General features: G+C 56.9%; 1 protein-coding gene across 1 annotated transcript; it reads right to left on the bottom strand.

Annotated features, from left to right (window-relative positions):
* Positions 1 to 1,612: 1,612 nt before the first annotated feature.
* HAPLN3 (hyaluronan and proteoglycan link protein 3) lies at positions 1,613 to 15,582 on the bottom strand. Its single transcript, XM_036072725.2, has 5 exons — positions 15,492 to 15,582; positions 8,287 to 8,451; positions 5,125 to 5,493; positions 3,417 to 3,719; positions 1,613 to 2,516 (listed from the first exon to the last, which is right to left on the bottom strand). The coding sequence occupies exons 2-5, from the start codon at positions 8,408 to 8,410 to the stop codon at positions 2,230 to 2,232; spliced, it is 1,083 nt and encodes a 360-aa protein (XP_035928618.2). The 5' UTR covers positions 8,411 to 8,451; positions 15,492 to 15,582; the 3' UTR covers positions 1,613 to 2,229.
* Positions 15,583 to 17,425: the final 1,843 nt, after the last annotated feature.

Genomic DNA, 17,425 nt, shown 5'->3' with positions numbered 1-17,425 from the left:
TGGGAGGGGCACTTCCTTCCCAGCGGGAGTGCCGCCCCACCCTCTCCCCTCCCCCCACACCCCCGGGACGGTGCAGGCACCAGAGTTCCGTGCACCTATTTATATTTTTGAAAACTGAAGATTATGATAATTATAATAATAAAGACATTGGAAGAGATCTCTTTCTTTTCTTTTCCCTTTTTTTAATAAAAAAGAGAAGGCAACCAGCGTCTGAGGTCTACCAAAGGGGCTCTTAGGAATGGAGGGCAGTTGGGACATGTTTCCATCAAATGACCCCAAATTGGGTGAATCTTGTCTCTTCACAAAGCCTGGAACAGTCACACCTGTTGTACTTATTTTTATGGGGGTACCTGTGCGTTTGATGGAGTGTGTGTGTGTGTGTGTGTGTCGGCCAATGGGTGTGGCGTGTGCATTTACTCTCAAAGGACAATTCAAATGAGGCATCTGGTTACTTTGCATCGTTTGGTTCTTTGATAGCACGCTGCTCCCATAGGAGATGCCTGGTAGAGTCAAGAGCAGAGGCAAAATCAGGATTTCTAAGAGGCAACAAAAACAGTTGCAGACAGCCTGCAACACATGTAAGCCTTGCTTACACATAATTGTGGTTAGCTAGTTCGCTGGCCACTAGCCAAAAGGTCTGGGCATCCTGCCCTCAGGGAGGCTAGAGGGTATCGACAAAAACAATTTGGATTTCTTATGGATTCCCCCTAAGAGACCTTGAGTGGGGCCAGGCGTGCATGGCGGGCACTGTCCCCTCCCGAGCCTGCTCCTTAGGAGGCCAGGTGGGTGCCACCCTGCTCATCACAGTTGCTCAGTGGGCCCTCGCGTCTGTTTGTGAGTGTGTCTGGGTGCTGGTTAGTGCGTGCTGCTGTGAGTTTGCTGGTATGTTTTTGGGTGTGTATATGTGTGGTCCAGTATTTGTTGGTGAATATAGACATGTGTCCAGATTACCTATGAGTCTGGAAACAAGTGGACGAAAGTAGAGAGGGTACAGTGATGTCACATAGGTCAAGAATTACGTAATTAATTAACGGATCAGTTGGGAGTACAACGACGTCTGTGGTTTTCAAACTGGAGCCTACATCAGAATCGAGAGGGTTTGTGATAACACAGAGTTTCTCCCGTGGCCGGTCTGGGGTGGGGCCCGGAAATGGGCAGTTCTAATAATTTCCCAGGGATGCTACCCGGCCACACTTTGAGAAGCATGGGCCCGCGTGAAGAACGGACTCCATACCTGAGTGTGAGTGGCAGAGGCGTGCCTGAGCAGAGGCAGGCCTGCTTTCCTGAAGCTGGGGAGGGGGCTGGTCTCCGAGATCTTCGGGGGACGGTGGGGGAGGGCACGGCCTCCTCTGTGTCCTGAGAGGAGCCTCCTCCTCTTCTGGGCCCACGCTGACACACAGCCCGGGAGCAGAGATGGTGGGAGAGCAGGCCGGAGCCCCCAGCTGCTAGGCCAGCCCCAAGGCAGGGTGGGCCACGTGGCAGGCAAGCCAGAACCACGGGGGCCTGAAGGTGCAGCCCCCGGAACTCCCCGAAATAGAACTGCCCCCCGCTCTCCCTGGAAAGGGAGCTGGGCCCCAGGACTGAACGAGGCAGAGAGCCAGACACAGGGATGGGGGGGGGTCACAGCACCATTTATTGTCCAAAGAAAGTACACACACCTGAGGGCCACTCCCTGAGCAGGGAAAAAGGAGAACAAAATACAGACTCTTTGGAGAGAGAAAGAAAAAACAGGGAGAGAAATTTCTCCCTTTCCTGGGACTTCACGCAGAAGCCTAGGGACCCGCTTCCAGCCCTAGCCCTCAGCTGCCCTGATCTGGGCCAGCAGCTTCGCAGAGGAGGAGGCAGGAGACCGCAATGCCCAGCTCCAGGGCCCCCTGGACACCCTCCCCCCCCCACCCCGGGCTGAGGTGGAGGGGCAGGGACAGCCACCATGTGTCACTGAGAGACAGGGAGAGGGGCTGCGTTCAGTGACAGTAGAGAGCCCTTGTGAGCCCACGAGCCTCTACTGGCCTAGAGGAGAGGGGCAGAGGGATTCCTGGAACGGGGGAGCCTTGGGGTGTCCACCCGAACAAAGGGAGGATTTGGAAAGTTGGATTTACCAAAAAAAAAAAAAAGTAATTTAAAAAAATTTGACTTGGCAAGTATAAAAACAACACAAAAATTGCCCCAACCTGCAAGGGAAAATGACCCACTCAATAAATAGAGCGCGAGAGGGGAGGCGCGGGACCCCTAGCGGGGACGGTAGCAGTATACGCCATACTCCCGGCTCCGCGGGTCTGGGAAGCCGAAGCTTCGGACGCCGGGCTCCAGGGGCCCGCAGTTGGGACGCGGGTGAACCACAGGGTAGCGAGCACTGCCATCCGCCAGCCAGCCGGCATCACAGCGGTCCAAGCCACGGAACTTCCAGGCAGCAAAGAGCTGGCCCACCTTGGCAATGTGGGCGCCGTCTTCCCGGCAGGCCTCCTTTGCCTCTGCCAGGGTCAGCTTCTTGGGGTGCTCCAGGTAGTATACCTGCCCTGTGGGAAAGTGGGGCGTGAGGGCTGGCCGGCGGAGGGGGCAGCCAGAGAGGACGGTGGGGCCCGCAGAAACGCCCGCCCATCAGACCTCCCCAAACAGAGCGGGCAAGGACGAGCCCAGGGAGCCACCAGGCTGTGGGCACTTGCCATGTGTCCTTTGGGAACGTACCTTCCCAGTTCTGACCCCCTCTCTGAGGGTTCCATCCCACCTGCCAGAGGGCTGGGGTCCCTCCAGGCATGTCTGTACTCCACCTCAGCGTTCCCTAACTGCACCCTGGATGGGCACCCCACCTAGTCTGCACCAATCAGAGTCTCTCGCCCACCCAATCATTTACTGAGTCCCGGGGCGCCTGGCTGGCTCAGTCGCTGGAGCGTGCGACTCTTGATCTTGGGGTTGTGAGTTCGAGCCCCACGTTGGGTGTAGAGTGTATTTTAAAAAAAAAAAAAATCTTTAAAAAAAAAAGTCATCATCGCTTCTCGGCCTTTTGGCTAAGATCAAGTGTAAAAAAAAAAGTCATTTACTGAGTACCTACTACGTGCCAGGACACTTTTCTGAATGCTTGGGATGTGACAAGGCACGAATTTCTGTTTTTATTTGTTTCTCTTCCCGTGAAATGATCCCCTTCGTGAGCACAGACGGGGCTTGCTTTGTCTATGATGCCCAGGACCTAGTGTCGGCCCCAGCACGCAGTAGGCTCTCAAAAAATGTCTGATGACCCAGTAAACCAGGGATTGGGGTGAAGCAGCAGTAAAGCACTCAAAACTCAGCCCGACGTGGCTTGCACCCCTGCAGGTGCTCCAAACCTCCAGCTGAAGGTGCCGGCGGGGCGAGCAGCGGGGTCCCGAAGCTCCCCAGATGCCGCCCTCCCACCCAGGCCCGCGGCCGGCCGGCGCGCTCACCCCTGAGCGCCGGAGCGAAGCAGAAGGCGTCATAGCGGTGCAGGCGGTGGCTGCGGGGGCCGTAACTGCGCACGCCCGGAGCCAGGCCCAGGCCCCCACAGGGCTGCCGGGCGCGCGCGATGGGGTACTGCACCGAGGCGTCCTGCAGCCAGCCTGCGTTGCACCAGTCCAGGCCCTCCTCCCAGGCCCGGAACAACTGCTCGAAGGAGGCCACCACCGCGTCCTGCTCCGCACACGCCCGCTGGGCCTCGAGGAAGTTGAGCCGGTAGCGCCCCCAGGGGTGCTGGTAGGGAAAGACCACACCTGGGGAGGGAGGAAAGAGGGGCCTGACGGGGTGGGCAGGGGCCCAGCGGGCTGGAGACCCCAGTCCCTGCCCCCTGCCCCACTGGGAAGGATGCTCCCCCCCAACACACACACACACACACACACACACACACACACACACTCCCTCAGAGAAGCAAACCCATCATCTCCCCTCCGGGTCCAAAACGGAGTCTACGTCTGTGAATTCGCAGGGCTGTTGTAAGAACCCCAGTGCCATGGTCTCAATGTGTCCCCCTAGTGCGTGTTGAAATCCCAAAGCCTCATGTGATGGTCTCAGGAGGTGGGGCCTTTGGGAGGTACTTAGGTCACGAGGGCAGCACTCTTGGGAAAGAGATCAGTGTCCCTCTCTAAGAGACCCCACAGAGGTCACTCACCCCTTCCACCACGTGAGGACACAGTCTTCTCACCTGACTATGTGGGCACCCTCCCATCCCCGTCATATCCGACATCAGGGAGGAGGAGTGTGACCCCTCCGGCTGCCATCTGGGCCAGACAGGTGGATGCTGATGGCAGAGGTCCCTGACTTGCCTTTCATCCTCCTCTCCTCACAAGGAGGTGGAGGAGGCCCTCATCTCACACTGGAGGGGACGGGAGCTCCGAGGGGACGAGGCGGCCACCCAGGGCGCCACAGCAGGGGCGGGGTGAGTGTGGAGCCAGACCATGGTTCTCTGTGCGTCCCAGCTGCCTCCCTCGCAGGTCGGACAGGTATGAGGACACACAGCCCGTCCTAGAGACAGAGAAGGTAACAGACCCCAGAGATGGCCCACGGGAGCCCACACAAGGTGTGGCGTGCACACTCTGGCTGGTTTGGACAACACTGCGTTGTAACTGTTGCTTTTTTTTTTTTCATTAGAAGATTTTTACAGAAAAGTCCAGAGATGTCACATAAAAGTATATGCTTCTCTTGTCAAGTCAGAAAACCTGACTGTGTGGGGTCTGCTTCTGGGCCTGAGCAGGGCACTCCTTTGGGACTGGACGAGGGCTCAGCCGCGTGCCCCGTGCCCACCCCTCCCGCCACTCACACCGGGCGGCCTCCTTGGTCTGTGCTGTCTACGACCTGCCGGAGTCTCAGCTCCTGTTTTCCTCTGAGTCAGGTGTGAGCCAGAGGCAGTAGTGGGTTCTGGAGCCAGACTGCCTGGGGGTCAAACTCCTACTCTGCCATTTATGGGCAGTGTGACCTTAGGGAAGTTACTTGACCTCCCTGTGCCTCTGTTTCCTCACCTATAAAATGGGGGTGATGATAGCCGTAGCCTCCCCGTGGGGTGGTTTCAAGGTCTGCATGGCTGCCTAAAGCACAGAGCTCTAGATGGTTTCTCGGGGCCCTCTCCCCGTGGCCCGGGCCCTCGTGTCCCCCCGACCCCCCCACCGCCCACTGGGGCCTCACCCCGCAGCTCCAGCTCCACCAGGCCGCTCTCGTCCTCCAGCCCGTCAATGACCTCACAGCGGTAACGCCCGGAGTCCTCCAGCCGCAGGTCCCGGATCTGCAGCGACACTTCGCGCTCCCCGTCCTGCCGCAGGCGCACCCGGCCGCGGTAGTCTCCGAAGGAGCGGTGCCTCAGCCCAATGGCCACCAGCACATCCTGCTCCAGGGCCCCATTCTCCGACAGCTTCCACCATTTGACGCGCACGGGCCTCGGGGACAGCAGGGCCGGCTCGTAGTGGTAGCGGCAGGGCAGGGTCACGTTGGCCCCCCGGTGGGAAAACAGGGTCTCCTCGGGTGTCTCTACCACCAGCTTCACCCCATTGAAGACGCCTGGGAGAGAGGTGGGTGCCAATGGGGACCTGCTCCAGCGCATCCGTGCCCCTGCAAGGGCCACCCCCAGCCTCGGGAGTTACACCTTGCAAGAATGGCCATAATGCGGCACCCCTCCCCATACCCACACGCTCTGCACTGTGACTTTGCGTCTCCTATCAGGAGGGGACGCTATTCCCCTCCGCCTTGAATCCATGTTGGCCCTGCCACTTCTCTGACCAAATGAACATGACAGAAGTGACGACTCTTCTGTGTCTGCTGGGAGTCTGGGTCCACTCTTTCCCAGGACCTTGCCAGCCCCCGCAACAACGAGCCTGGGCGCACCTGCTAGGGAAGGAGAGCCCACGGGGAGCAGAGACAAGCCCTCGCAGCTGGGGCCATCCGAGGCCAACCAGCCCCAGCGACCTGTCCTACCGACTGCAGACACAGTCAACTTAGACCCCTGGAGGTACACAGGGTGGGGGAGGAGGGTGAGCAGGACATAGGAGGCCCCCTGCAGAGGCTCTCATGCTGAAAAAGCCAATGGTCCTGGTGCAGTGGTTCTCAAAGCGGGGGGCGGGGGGGTCCCTGAACCAGCAGCAACAGCATCACTGGGAACTTGGTGGAAATGCAAACTCCCAGGCCCCACCCCAGACCTCCTCTGGGGGTAAGGCCCTGAGATCAGTGTTTTAACAGCTCTCCAAGTGACCTTGCCGGACACTGAAGTTGGAGAAGGCTGCTCTAGGACCGGCAGTAAGCACAGAGTTTTGGGACCACAGGCCTGGGGTCAGATAAGCTGGGATTTTGGCTCCAACCTTCTGCAAGTCTAGTCTAGTCTAGAGAAATCAGCTGAGTCTCCAGACCACTTTCCTTATTTGTAGAATGGGGTCACCCCGGTAGCTACAGTGGGCTGTGCTGAGGCTCAAATCAGGGAAGGTGGGACATCTGGAAAAAGCGCAACAGATGTGAGGCAAGCCTATCAAGTAGCGGCTACTACGTCCTTTGTTTTCCCCCGACGCTTTAGTGAAGCTGTGTTTGAAGCTTTCACCGAAGACACTGAGAATGTTGGGCTAAATCATAATGCCTCCATGTGACAAAACACCACACAGCCGAGTAAACTAACCTGGCAGCTAGATATCTACTCATTGATCTTGGGAAAAAATTGTATCCTATGAAGTGACAGGGAGATTCCCAAACCACATGTAGAGCAGGAGGTGAAAGACAATTTTCCCAATCCTCTATCAAAGGCTGGAGGGACCCACCTAACAGGTCAGCAATGGTTCCCCAGGTGGGGGGGATTATTTGTGATTTTGCTCGCACATATGCAGGGACTGAAGGGAAAGTGGTGAAATCATGGGTAGGAAGTTCAAGTTTTTAAGTTTCTTTGAATCTCATTAAAGTCGTGATTGTCTAGGGGTGCCTGGGTGGCTCAGTCGTTAAGTGTCTGCCTTCGGCTCAGGTCATGATCCCGGGGTCCTGGGATCGAGCCCCGCATCGGGCTCCCTGCTCAGCAGGAAGCCTGCTTCTCCCTCTCCCGCTCCCCCTACTTGTGTTCCCTCTCTCGCTGTGCCTCTCTCTGTCAAATGAATAAATAAAATCTTTAAAAAATAAAAAATAAAGTCGTGATTGTCTAACAAAATAAATTCTGGGCGACAAGGAAGGTAGGGAGCCAAATAATGGCGCCCCGAGAGATCCAGGTCCTAATTCCTGGCACCTGTGAAAGTTGCCTTCTATGGCAGAGAGAGGAGACTGAATTAAGGATTGCAGTCACACGTATCTTCTTAGAAGGGGGCCGAGGGAGATGTGACCCTGGAGGCAGAGATTGGAGCGACACGGCTACCAGCTCAGGTCCATCAGCAGCCACCGGACGCGGGGCGAGGCAAGGAACGCATTCTCCCCGAGAGCCTGAGGGAGGCTCATGTCATGATGGGGGGGAAGGCTGGGTCCTCAGTCCTGCCACAGACCAATCTCAGCGCGGGTTCTTAGGATCTGTGTGCCCTGGGAGGTTGGCTCAACTCTGGGAGCCTCGGTTTCCTCATCTATGAAATGAAATAATCCGCAGTACCTGCTTTCAGGGCTGCCAGGGCGCCCCGCCTCAGCGTGGCCTGCTGGGCGCCCCCGATGCGCTGGCTGTTAACCTTGCCTGTACGTAGGCCAGGGCTTTTGTGAGGACCGTATGAGACAACGTACGGAAGGCAAGGACGCGTACCTGACGCACGGTAGGTGGACAACTGCTAACTAAAAAGTCACCCGCAGAGGCGCCTGGGTGGCTGTCGGTTAAGCATCCGACTCCTGATTTCGGCTCAGGTCGTGATCTCAGCATCGTGAGATCAAGCCCCGTGTCGGGCTCTATGCTGAGTAAGGAGCCTGCTTAAGATTCTCTCTCTCCCTCTGCCCTTCCCCCTCCGCCAAAAAAAGTCACCTGCCCAAAGCCATGTAGCTACTAAATGGCAAAATTAAGATTCAAACTCACATCTGTCTAATCTCAAACCCCCTTTCCACTGGGGACACTGGGGGAGGTCCCACTTAAGATCTTGGAAAACTGGCAGGACTTTGGGAGCGTCCTTAAGCGCACAGGTGATTCGGCTCCAACGCACTCCAAGCCCGAAGGACTAGCAAACACAGAGTAACCGAGCCATCCCTTGCACTCCTCAGAAATGAGCCTGGTCCGCTGCAAGGGCCCCGAGAGGGAAGGGGCTTCTGGCTCCACGCCCTGTCCCCTGTCGCGGCCTGGAGGCTGCATATCACAGCAGGAGCCAGGAGAGGTCCTGGTCCCCCAGCGGAGCATAGAGCCAGAGCCAGGAGGCCGCCCACCTTCGCCGTGGCCGTTGCCCGGGTTCCAGCCGTTGGGACTATTGGAGTAGTAGAAGCCATTGTAGAAAGGCAGGCCCGAGACGCAGGGCAGCGGGAACAGCAGGACCAGGAGCAGTGGGCCCATGGCGCTAGGCACGGCGGCAGCGCCGGGGTGTCCGGGGCAGGCTGGGAAGAGAAGAAAAACAAGCCAATGAGAGAAACCTGCTGCATGGGGGGCCAGGGACCCCTGGGTTCCAGCACCCGCTCGCTCACTCGCTCAGCAATTACGGAGCATCTTCTGCCCGGCAGTTCCTGTTCTCAGAGCAGAGAAGACCGAGGGCAGAGGGGAGTGAGTCCAGGTCCCTGCCCTCGGGGGACTGCACCCCACAGGCAAGCTGGGCCAGAAGCAAGCCAACAAAGCCTAGGGAGGAGTTAGGAGGAGGCATGAAGTCCGAGGAGAAAATTACACGGGGCGATAGGACATTATCGACAGTTTTCAGACGGCACGTTTGAATCTGAAAGATTGTGAGCAGCATCTTTTTAATGACACCGAAGGGCCTAGACTAGACTAGAAAATCTCAGGGTGTATTCATGGTTAGTGAGAGGAATCCTGCTTTGTCAAGCTTTTGTTTCAGTCCTGAGAGGTCTGTGGTGGGGGGCGGGGTGAATGGGAGGTCACAGATTTCTTATCCTGAGTCAAGGTCAAAATAGGCAGCTAGCCCTTGGGCTGTAGTTTTGTTTATTTGTGCTTTTTTTAATATTGCATTTAAATACATCTTGATGACTGAGTTTTTTTGATGCACACACACCCTCCTCCCCTGGTGTATTTTGCACTCAAGGCTAATAATGCCTCATTCACCTCCCCCGCATCTTCCCCCGCCCTCTGCTCATTGCTATTTGCTGAGTGCTTAATGATTTAAAAGACCGGCAGCCTTGGAGGAACTCGGCGGTGCAGAGTCCCGATGCCGTGTGGGGAGTACAGAGGTGGGGTGGAGAAAAGGGGCAGGAAATGAGACTGAAGACACAGGAGTTAGCCAGGTGGAAAGGACACTGGGTTGTGCCCAGCAGGGGCCCGGCAAACGCAAAGGCCCAGAAGCCAAAGAACACGTGGGGGGCTGGGAATGTGCTGGAAGTTCTCCATTTGTGCCTCTCTCTGCCCTGATCTCTGTGGGCTTCTCCCGGCGCCCTGGCCTCTGGCTTCCAGCGGGATTCGGCCAACGGGAGGCACCCACAGGAGATGGGCGGGAGGAAGGAAAAGCCGTGTCTCTGCAGCACTGTGTCCCCTTGTGACCACAGCCCTGCTGCTGGTTCCTCTCCTCAGCACCTGCTCTCCTGGGCTGTGTGACACTGTTTCCTCCCTTTCCTGCCCACCCCCCAGGCCTGGGGGGGGAGCGACTGCCATTGCTTGTCTCTCTGTCTTCCGCTCCCCTGTGCGTTGCCCCCCATCCCCACTCTAGCCAGCCACTCCTTCCTTAGTAGAGTCTTTTTGCTGGAACCACCAAGGGTGAATTCTTCCTGCCAAAACCCTGGCTGATCCAGGGGGAGGCGGTGAGAGGGGTCAGCAAACCCAGCGTCTAGATGCCCTTGGGTCTCCAGCCCAGGCTTTTCCCTCTCTCCTTTGTCCCAAAGGCCCTGGGGTGCCAGTGGGGCCACAGGATCAGAAGAGCCAGTCAGAAACACCCCTCCCGGGGCTGCATTGAAGGGGGACGGTGGGGCAGCAAGGCCAGGGCGCAGCGGGCACCTAGATGGAAATAGGACTATGATTATCATGCAGCAACGTGGAAACACGCTTAGGGTGTAATTTAAAATGGACAAAGCAGAACATGAGAATTGCCCATTTGCTATGATCGTAAGGCTGTGGCCCCGTGAATGTCTGCTGTATGGAAACCAGAATGGGAGAGAACAGCAAAAAGAGGGAGGAGGGAGGAGGGTGGGGAGAAAGGAGGGGAGGGGAAAAGAAAAGAAAGGGGGCGCCTGGGTGGCTCAATCTGTGTCTGACTGGCTCAGGTCGTGATCTTGGGGTCCTGGGATCGAGCCCTGCATCCGGCTCTGGCTAGGCAGGGGGCTCTGCTTGTCCCTCTCCCTCTACCCAACGCCCCCCACCCCAGCTCATGCTCTGTCTCTATCAATGAATAAAATCTTTAAAAAGAAAAAGGAGAGGAAAGCATGTAATCTGTAAGGAAGGGTGGTGTGATTGAGAAGGGAACCTTCTTATTTCCATAACAGTTAGGAGCCCTTGCTGGGGAGGAAGGAGCAGACGTGGAGGAAACTGACAGGTAGAAGCCACTGATCTCCTAGACCCCTTTGCAGAGACCCTGAGGCCCAGAGCCGCCCTCTGTGCTGAGCACGGCAGTAGGACACCGTCCTTCTGAAGTCTCGCTTCTTGTCCAAGAGGAGTCCCCAGGAGATACCCGTAAAGCCTCACGGCGACTTGGATCTGGGCAGCCCCACCAGGCAGCACAATCCGCAACCTAATACAGAAGTTCTTGGGTAGGAGGATCTGGGTTCAAACCCCATCTCCACTCCTTACAAGCTGTGTGATTCCAGGCAGGTTTCCTCAGTTGTGAAATGAACTTCATTAAACTCACCACGACCTCTGTTTCACCCATGTGTTCTACTCCTCTCCTACAGTAACATAGTTCTAGAGAGGTGCCTGACTGGTCAGCAGAAAGCTGTAATTCCAGCCTCCCTCTGCAGCGAGGAGGGGTCCTGGGACTCCATGCTGCACAATGGCAGCGAAATAAGACGTTCCCCATGCAGCTCTTGGGTTAAACAGTTAGGGATACCATTTCCTGGTATTTCCCTCTCCCTGCTGGCGACCAGAGGTGCCACCATAGTCTCAGAGACGTAAATCACGGGTTGAATGACAGAGCCAGGTCCACCAGCCCTGGACCTCCCCCATCTGCCCCGTGTCATGAGAAAAAATCCTAGCGTATTTAGGCCACCCCATTTTGAGTCTCTTTGTGAACCCAGCGGAGCCTCACTTGGACTGCTCCCACTGGCATAAAAATATGAACAGCTGAGTTTAACAGGCCCTTACTATCTCATTTACTCCTGATCACAACCCCTAGAGGTGGAACCTCTTAGTATCCTCATTTACAGCTGGGAAGACCAAGGCACAGAGAGAATAAATCATCAGCCCAAGGTCATCCAGCGAGGACATGGCAGAGTCGGGATCTGAACCCACTCCAGCTCCAAAGCCCGGAATGACCATGTCAAACTCAGGGAGGTGACGTGTGCAGAGCACACAGCAGGCCCTCCTAGGAGAGTTTCCTTTCCCTTCCTTGAGGGTCCCATGTCTGGAACCAGGCAGGAAGTGGAATGAGGACCGAGAGGCTGTTGATACTGAGCTGGATGTCACAGGCCCCACCGTGTCCCTGGGCACCCGCAGCCTCTGCCAGCGTAGGGCTCTCCAGCCCCGGTCTGCCGTGTGCCCTGCCTCCTCACAGCAGCTCATCGGGCCCAGATGCCCTCCAGTGAGAAAGGGCTTCCCTGGGATGAGCAAATGGAGGTGTTTCTGTCACAAGGTGATACTTGGGGGCCTGAAAAAGATGCAAATTTTTGCATTAGATACAAATGAGGGGAAAAATAAGGCTGGGGCAGATTCCTCAAAACATATGCAGCTTTGTAACCAGACTGTTAACAAAACCAGGAAGAGTCCTAATAAAAAAAACACCAGCACCGTGAACTCTCCACTGACCTTGGCACCCAATGCCCTGTCAATCAGCCCTTTGCAGCCTTCACCACCGGGGCAAGGGCTTCCTCCTTTGAGATGTAGGTTTTCGGGGGCCTGGGATTCCAGGAGAAACCAGATTTGCCAAAATTAAGAATCTGACCCAGGGTGGAGCCATCTTCATTTTTTTTTTTTTAACTCAAGGGAAATGACTTTGCAACTTCACCATGTGATTCCTACACTTAGCAGAAAACTTAGTGTGAAGCTGCTGTTTAGGCACCCCCATGTCCCCAGATCCATTGCATCCTTGAGATGGTACAAGTTTGGATCTTGAGAGGCGGAACAATTTGGTAGGAAGGGATGCTGCATTGTCCAAATCTATTTGGTTCCTGAGTCTTGAACACTGAACAACAAAGAGCCTGGATAGTGAGAGATATTCGTATGCGTACTTTTCTGCAGGACTGTCAGCATTTATCTTAAGGAATCCCTAGCTTGCTAAAGCTTGCTCTTTGCTTGTGAGAAATCCTGTTATAGTCACTCCAATATGTCAGCATGTTGAGAAAAATCACCACTGGACCAATGTCATTCCATGACACACTTCAGTCCCCCACTGTTCTCACCAATTGTGGATGAGGTCATTCATCGTTCAGAAACATGCACTGAGGCAGGAAAGACTCTAGCACCTTCTGGGTCCTCCAGCGAGCTCCTAGGCACCTCTTCCCAGCCTCTGAGACCCCAGCACACACTCACTCCCTCGGTTTTAAAGGGCTGCCATGTCCAGCGGCTCCCCCGACCCTTCCAAAAACTCCCCAACCCAGTCAGAAAGAATTTTACTCTCCCCAATTAATCCACAGGTAAACAGAGGCACAAAGACATGAAGCAACTGTCCGAAGGTCACGTGGCCGAGACAGCGGAGGCAGGACTCGACTCTACAGCTCCCATAAGGATCTGTCACATAGAAGGACTGCCTTCCACTCATCAGTGCACTTGCACGGACGTCATTGTCTGTGGGTTTCACAATGTCAATTTTTATCCCCCTTGTACAGAGAAGGAAACGGAGGTTCAGAAATGCTAAGTTGCAGGGCGCCTGGGCGGCTCAGTCGGTGGGCATCTGACCCTCAGTTTCGGCTCAGGTTGTGACCTCAGAGTCATGGGATGGAGCTCCGGTCTGACTCCGCGCTCAGCGGGGAGTCTGCTTGAGGTTCTCGCCCTCTGCCCCTCCCCCCACTCACGCACATGCGCAGGCGCGCCACCCCCCCCCCCCTTAAAAATAAGAAGAAAAAGAACGCTCAGTTGCATGGCTAAGGTGAAGGTCTTCATCAGGAAATACATGGAGCTGGAATGTGGCCTCATTCACTCAGCAGGTATTTTATCCTGCATCCGCCATGTGCCAGGCACAGTTCTGGGCATGCGGGATGCAAATCGGAAGTTGCCAGAGCTCACGTTCCAGGGAGGGAAACAGACAGCAAATAGGATATGGGACATCCGTGTTGTCAAAGGGTCGCATGTGCTAGAGGACACAGAAACAGAAGTTTCCTGGTCTCCAGAGCAGACTTAACAGGGAAGCTCGGGGGCTGAAGACAAATGACCACCCTGAATGTTAGGCGAAAGCCAACCACCACCACTCAGGGAAGCAAAGGACAGGCAGCCTGGGCTCCCTGACCCTGGCCACCCTGGGGGCCGTGGGAGGCTCCCCAAATCAGCTGGAGCTTTGCCTGGGCAAAGACACACCTGCACCCTGCTGAGTGACCTTGAGCAAGTTACTCAACCTCTCTGTGCCTCCATGTCCTCATCTGGAAAAAAAAGGATAAATACTAGAACCTCACTTTAGGACTGTGGTGAGGATTATACAAGATGAATTATGTCCAGCATCAACACATAGCAGGTGCTCCACAAACAGTTGCTAATACTTACTGGCAGAAGAACATAGCGGCAGATTTCGGGTTCTAGAATCAGACCGGCTACCGGGATTCGGTTCCGGTTCCCCCCAATTACTAACAGCGTATCAGTGGGCAAGTCACTGAGCTTTGCTTTCCTCATCTGTAAGATGGAGGTCACAACAATTCTAACCAGAAAACATTTCTGTAAAAATTAAGGGAGAGCATGTCTGCAGAGCACTTAGAACGCTGCCTGGCAGGAGGGCAGGCACTCACAAAATATAGCGGTTATTACTATTGTTAAAAGTGCAGTCTCCCCTTATTTCGGTGGATCTTTCTCCCCTCTCACTGCCTAGGAGAGAAAGCAGCCACCATTGCCTTCTCTTTACAGTTGGGGAAACTGAGGCCAAGGGCATGGAAGTGAGTGAAGCATCCAAGGCTTTATCTTTGGTAAACAGGCAGAGGTTAGAGAAAATTCTCAAGTCTCCTGGCAGCCCATCCTTTGCTTTTCCGAGCACCACTTGCCTCGGGACCCCTCCCCATGGCAGAATAAGGGGAACCCCAACTCGGAAGGAAGATGGGGCCCCCCCAGGCTCTCACTTGTCCGGCGGAGAGTAGCGTTCCCTCATCCACCAGCAGGGGGCAGCATTGCCCTCCAGGTTTCCACAAGCCCCAGCTCCCGGGGAGGAATTTGACTTCGGGGGGCCGCCCCGTTTAGACGAGGCTTACACGCGCCTTTGAAACCTGTGGCCCCCGGAAAATGAAAGCCGGAGGTGTTTCCTACCAGCATTCCCAGCCCGCTGGCCCACGTAGGGCCGCGGGGGAGAGGCCAGGGCGCCTCTCATTCCTCCCCCTGCTGCAGAGAGCAGAGGCACTCCCGGGGGTCAGGGCTGGGCACCACGGTCCAGGCCGGGTCATACAGGCCGCTGGGGCCACCCAGCGAGTTGGTGACAGAGCTGGGTCCAAGAGCCCGCGCTGCTTCCTTCCTGGCCGCCCACCGGCCCTAAATGCCTCCCTGAGCGACCCCATCTCCTACCCAGGGCGCTACTCGCCGCCCTCCCTCTGCGCCTCTGGTCTCGCTGCCCTAAGGCAGAAACCCCCGCGAACCGAGGCCTGAAACCGACGGGCATCCTTTGCGCTTTCCCTGGGACAGCCGAGGGGGCGGCAGAGGCCAAGAGGCGCAGGTCTGCCCGGTCCCCGACCCCCACGCCACCCCCGGGCTCCCGCGGACCCCGGAGCACCCGACACATGCCGCGGGGCAGAGGCCGGCGCGCCGCGCACCGTGCGGGAGGCTGCAGGACCCGGACGGCACGAGACGGGCAGGGATCCTGCGGGCCCCGGGGGCAAAGGGGCTGGACCCGGCGGTGGTCTCAGAGGCATCGGGTTTCGCTGGGGATGTGCCTCCTCCTGGCGCGCCGGGGGGTCCCGCGCAAGTCGGCCCGCGCCCCCGCGCTGCTCCCCCCCGCCCCCGAACTCGCGCCCGGGGCGCGCCCCAGGAGCGATCACAACCCAGCTCCGCCCGGGCCCCCGCGGTGCCCAGCGCACTCCTCCTGCCCGCTTCCCCGACCCTGCCCCGGGAGACGTGGGACCCCGCGGGAGACCCAAAGCGGGGAGGAGCGGGGGAGCACGGGTACCGCAGGGGGCTCCAGAAGCGCGGCCACCCCCGAGCTACGTACCGTCCCCAGGCGGCTCTTGGACAGCTGGAGCGCTCCCAGCCCGGGACTGTCCGGGTCCGAGGAAGCGGGCGGATTTGGGGGATCTTGAATGGCCCGAGAGGAAGCGGCTGCGGACAAACCCCCGCGTTCCCGCCGGGCCAGCCCCTTAAAGGAACACACGCCCCTTTCTCTCCCAAGAGCGGGGCCCAAAGGGACGAGTTGCTGCCGACTTGGCTCCAACTCTGAGATGCTAGCGGGGTGTAAAGGGAATGTCCAGGAGTTACTATCACATCTTGGAGAGGGACAAGTGGGAGATGGAAGAGGTGCGTGATTGAGGGGGGTCCCATTAGAGCACTCGGGTTTATCCAAAACAGTGGGACTAAACAGGGGGAGCCCCTCTCCAGCACTCTGCCGGTGGGCTATGGCTGCCCCCCACTTTCAGGAGCAGGAAGGGTAAACGTTCTGTATGCTTACCCCCCACATAAGGCAAGGGGACACTGACCTCCCTCCTGCCCATGAGTTTAGCCATCATGAAATCCCCAGGCAGACTGTTAACTCAACGGCAGGCACAAGGACGCTGACCCTAGTAGGAGGGGCTTGAAACAGTGGTCTTGGGGGAAGGGAAGGCAAAATTACGGGTGCCCCCGGCAGCCAGCAGGGGCAACCAGGCTTCTGACTGGTGCTCCAACAGGGGCAGGGCCCTCCCTTAGAATCCTGACATCTGTCTGTCCAGCCATCCAGCAGGCACCACCTCCCAGGACTTCTGTTTGGACAGGGTGTTTTGTTTCCATCCTGGTCAACAGGGGTCCTGGGCTGGACAGTTTCCCTCAGCAGAAAAGCCTAGAGGTCCTTCAACCCTCGTCGGGAGAAGGGTCACAGGTAGGTCACGGGGTCACTGAGTCCAGAGTCCATTCTTAAACATGCTTCAAATGCCTGAGTGCATGCGTGTGCATGCGTGTGTGTGCGTGTGTGTGTGTGCGTTACACAAGAGCCAGGAGCACATCAGAACACAAAGAGCTGCAGTGAACTAGAAGGTACACTGTGGCCGAAGCAAATGCCAGGCATCAGGGAGCCAGTGAAGGTTCCTCCACGAGGAGGCGAGACCTGTCTGACCTCTGCCTGGAGATGGATTGGAGGAGAAATAAGACTCAAGTACCAATTAGGAAACTCTTGCAAGCTTCTCTGATGAGGAGGTGACCCGTATTTGAGGCCTCCACCGGGCCAGGCTTTGCATCCGGGCATCTTCTCTGTCAGCTTCCACAAGGCCATGGAGCCAGTCTTATTTCCATTTTACAGATGAAGGACTTGAGGCCCAGAGAGATTTAAGTAAATTGCCTAAGGCCGCTTGGAGCCAAGATCTAATGACTCCACCCTATTTAAACCAGGAACAGAGAGTAGAGCAGACTCCTGGGAGAGGTGGGTCAAGGGGTCCCAGTGCTGAGAGCCACAGGGGAAGGGGGAGGGACCACAGCCAGGCAGGTCAGTTTTGCTCCAGCAACTCAAGTTTCATGCCTCCAGCCAGGGCCAGGGCTGGCCGGCAGGTGGATCTCCGTACTGGCTCCCCCAGACCGCGGTCAGGTACGAAAAAGCAAATTTGGGGAGGAGACGGTGAGCGCGTGTGGCAGTGCGGGAGGCCGCCCAGGGGTTCAGGAGCCGCCCAGGGGTTCAGGAGCGAGGGCCCCAGGCTCTCCGGAGGGGGACTTTCACAAGACTATGGCCAACTCATCCAAGGTTACAGAGATAAGCAGAAGGGCCTGCACGGCTTAGGCCATTCCAGAGTGGCCTCGGGGCTCCTGGGCCCGGTGGGGGCCTTGTGACTACAGCCGATGAGACTGACCCGCAGCAAACATTCAGTGCCACCACAGGGGTTGTGGACAGATAGGAGTGAAGCCCTCAGTTTCCCTTTATGCAAGTGGGACTCCTTGGGTTCCAGCAAGTCCCGGCACAGTTCATTC

This window comes from Halichoerus grypus, chromosome 8 (genome assembly GCF_964656455.1).
Source record: "Halichoerus grypus chromosome 8, mHalGry1.hap1.1, whole genome shotgun sequence".
Classification (NCBI taxonomy): Eukaryota; Metazoa; Chordata; class Mammalia; order Carnivora; family Phocidae; genus Halichoerus; species Halichoerus grypus.
The sequence above is the reverse complement of the archived record's forward strand: the minus strand, read 5'-3'. Positions and strand labels throughout refer to the sequence as shown.

Bases quoted from the DNA above. Each gene is read 5' to 3' on its own strand.
- HAPLN3 (XM_036072725.2), bottom strand. From the start codon at position 8,410: ATGGGCCCACTGCTCCTGGTCCTGCTGTTCCCGCTGCCCTGCGTCTCG. The intron at 5,494-8,286 runs GTGGGCGGCCTC...CCTCTCTCCCAG, and splicing joins GGGCAACGGCCACGGCGAAG to GCGTCTTCAATGGGGTGAAG. The intron at 3,720-5,124 runs GTGAGGCCCCAG...CTCCCTCCCCAG, and splicing joins GGTGGAGCTGGAGCTGCGGG to GTGTGGTCTTTCCCTACCAG.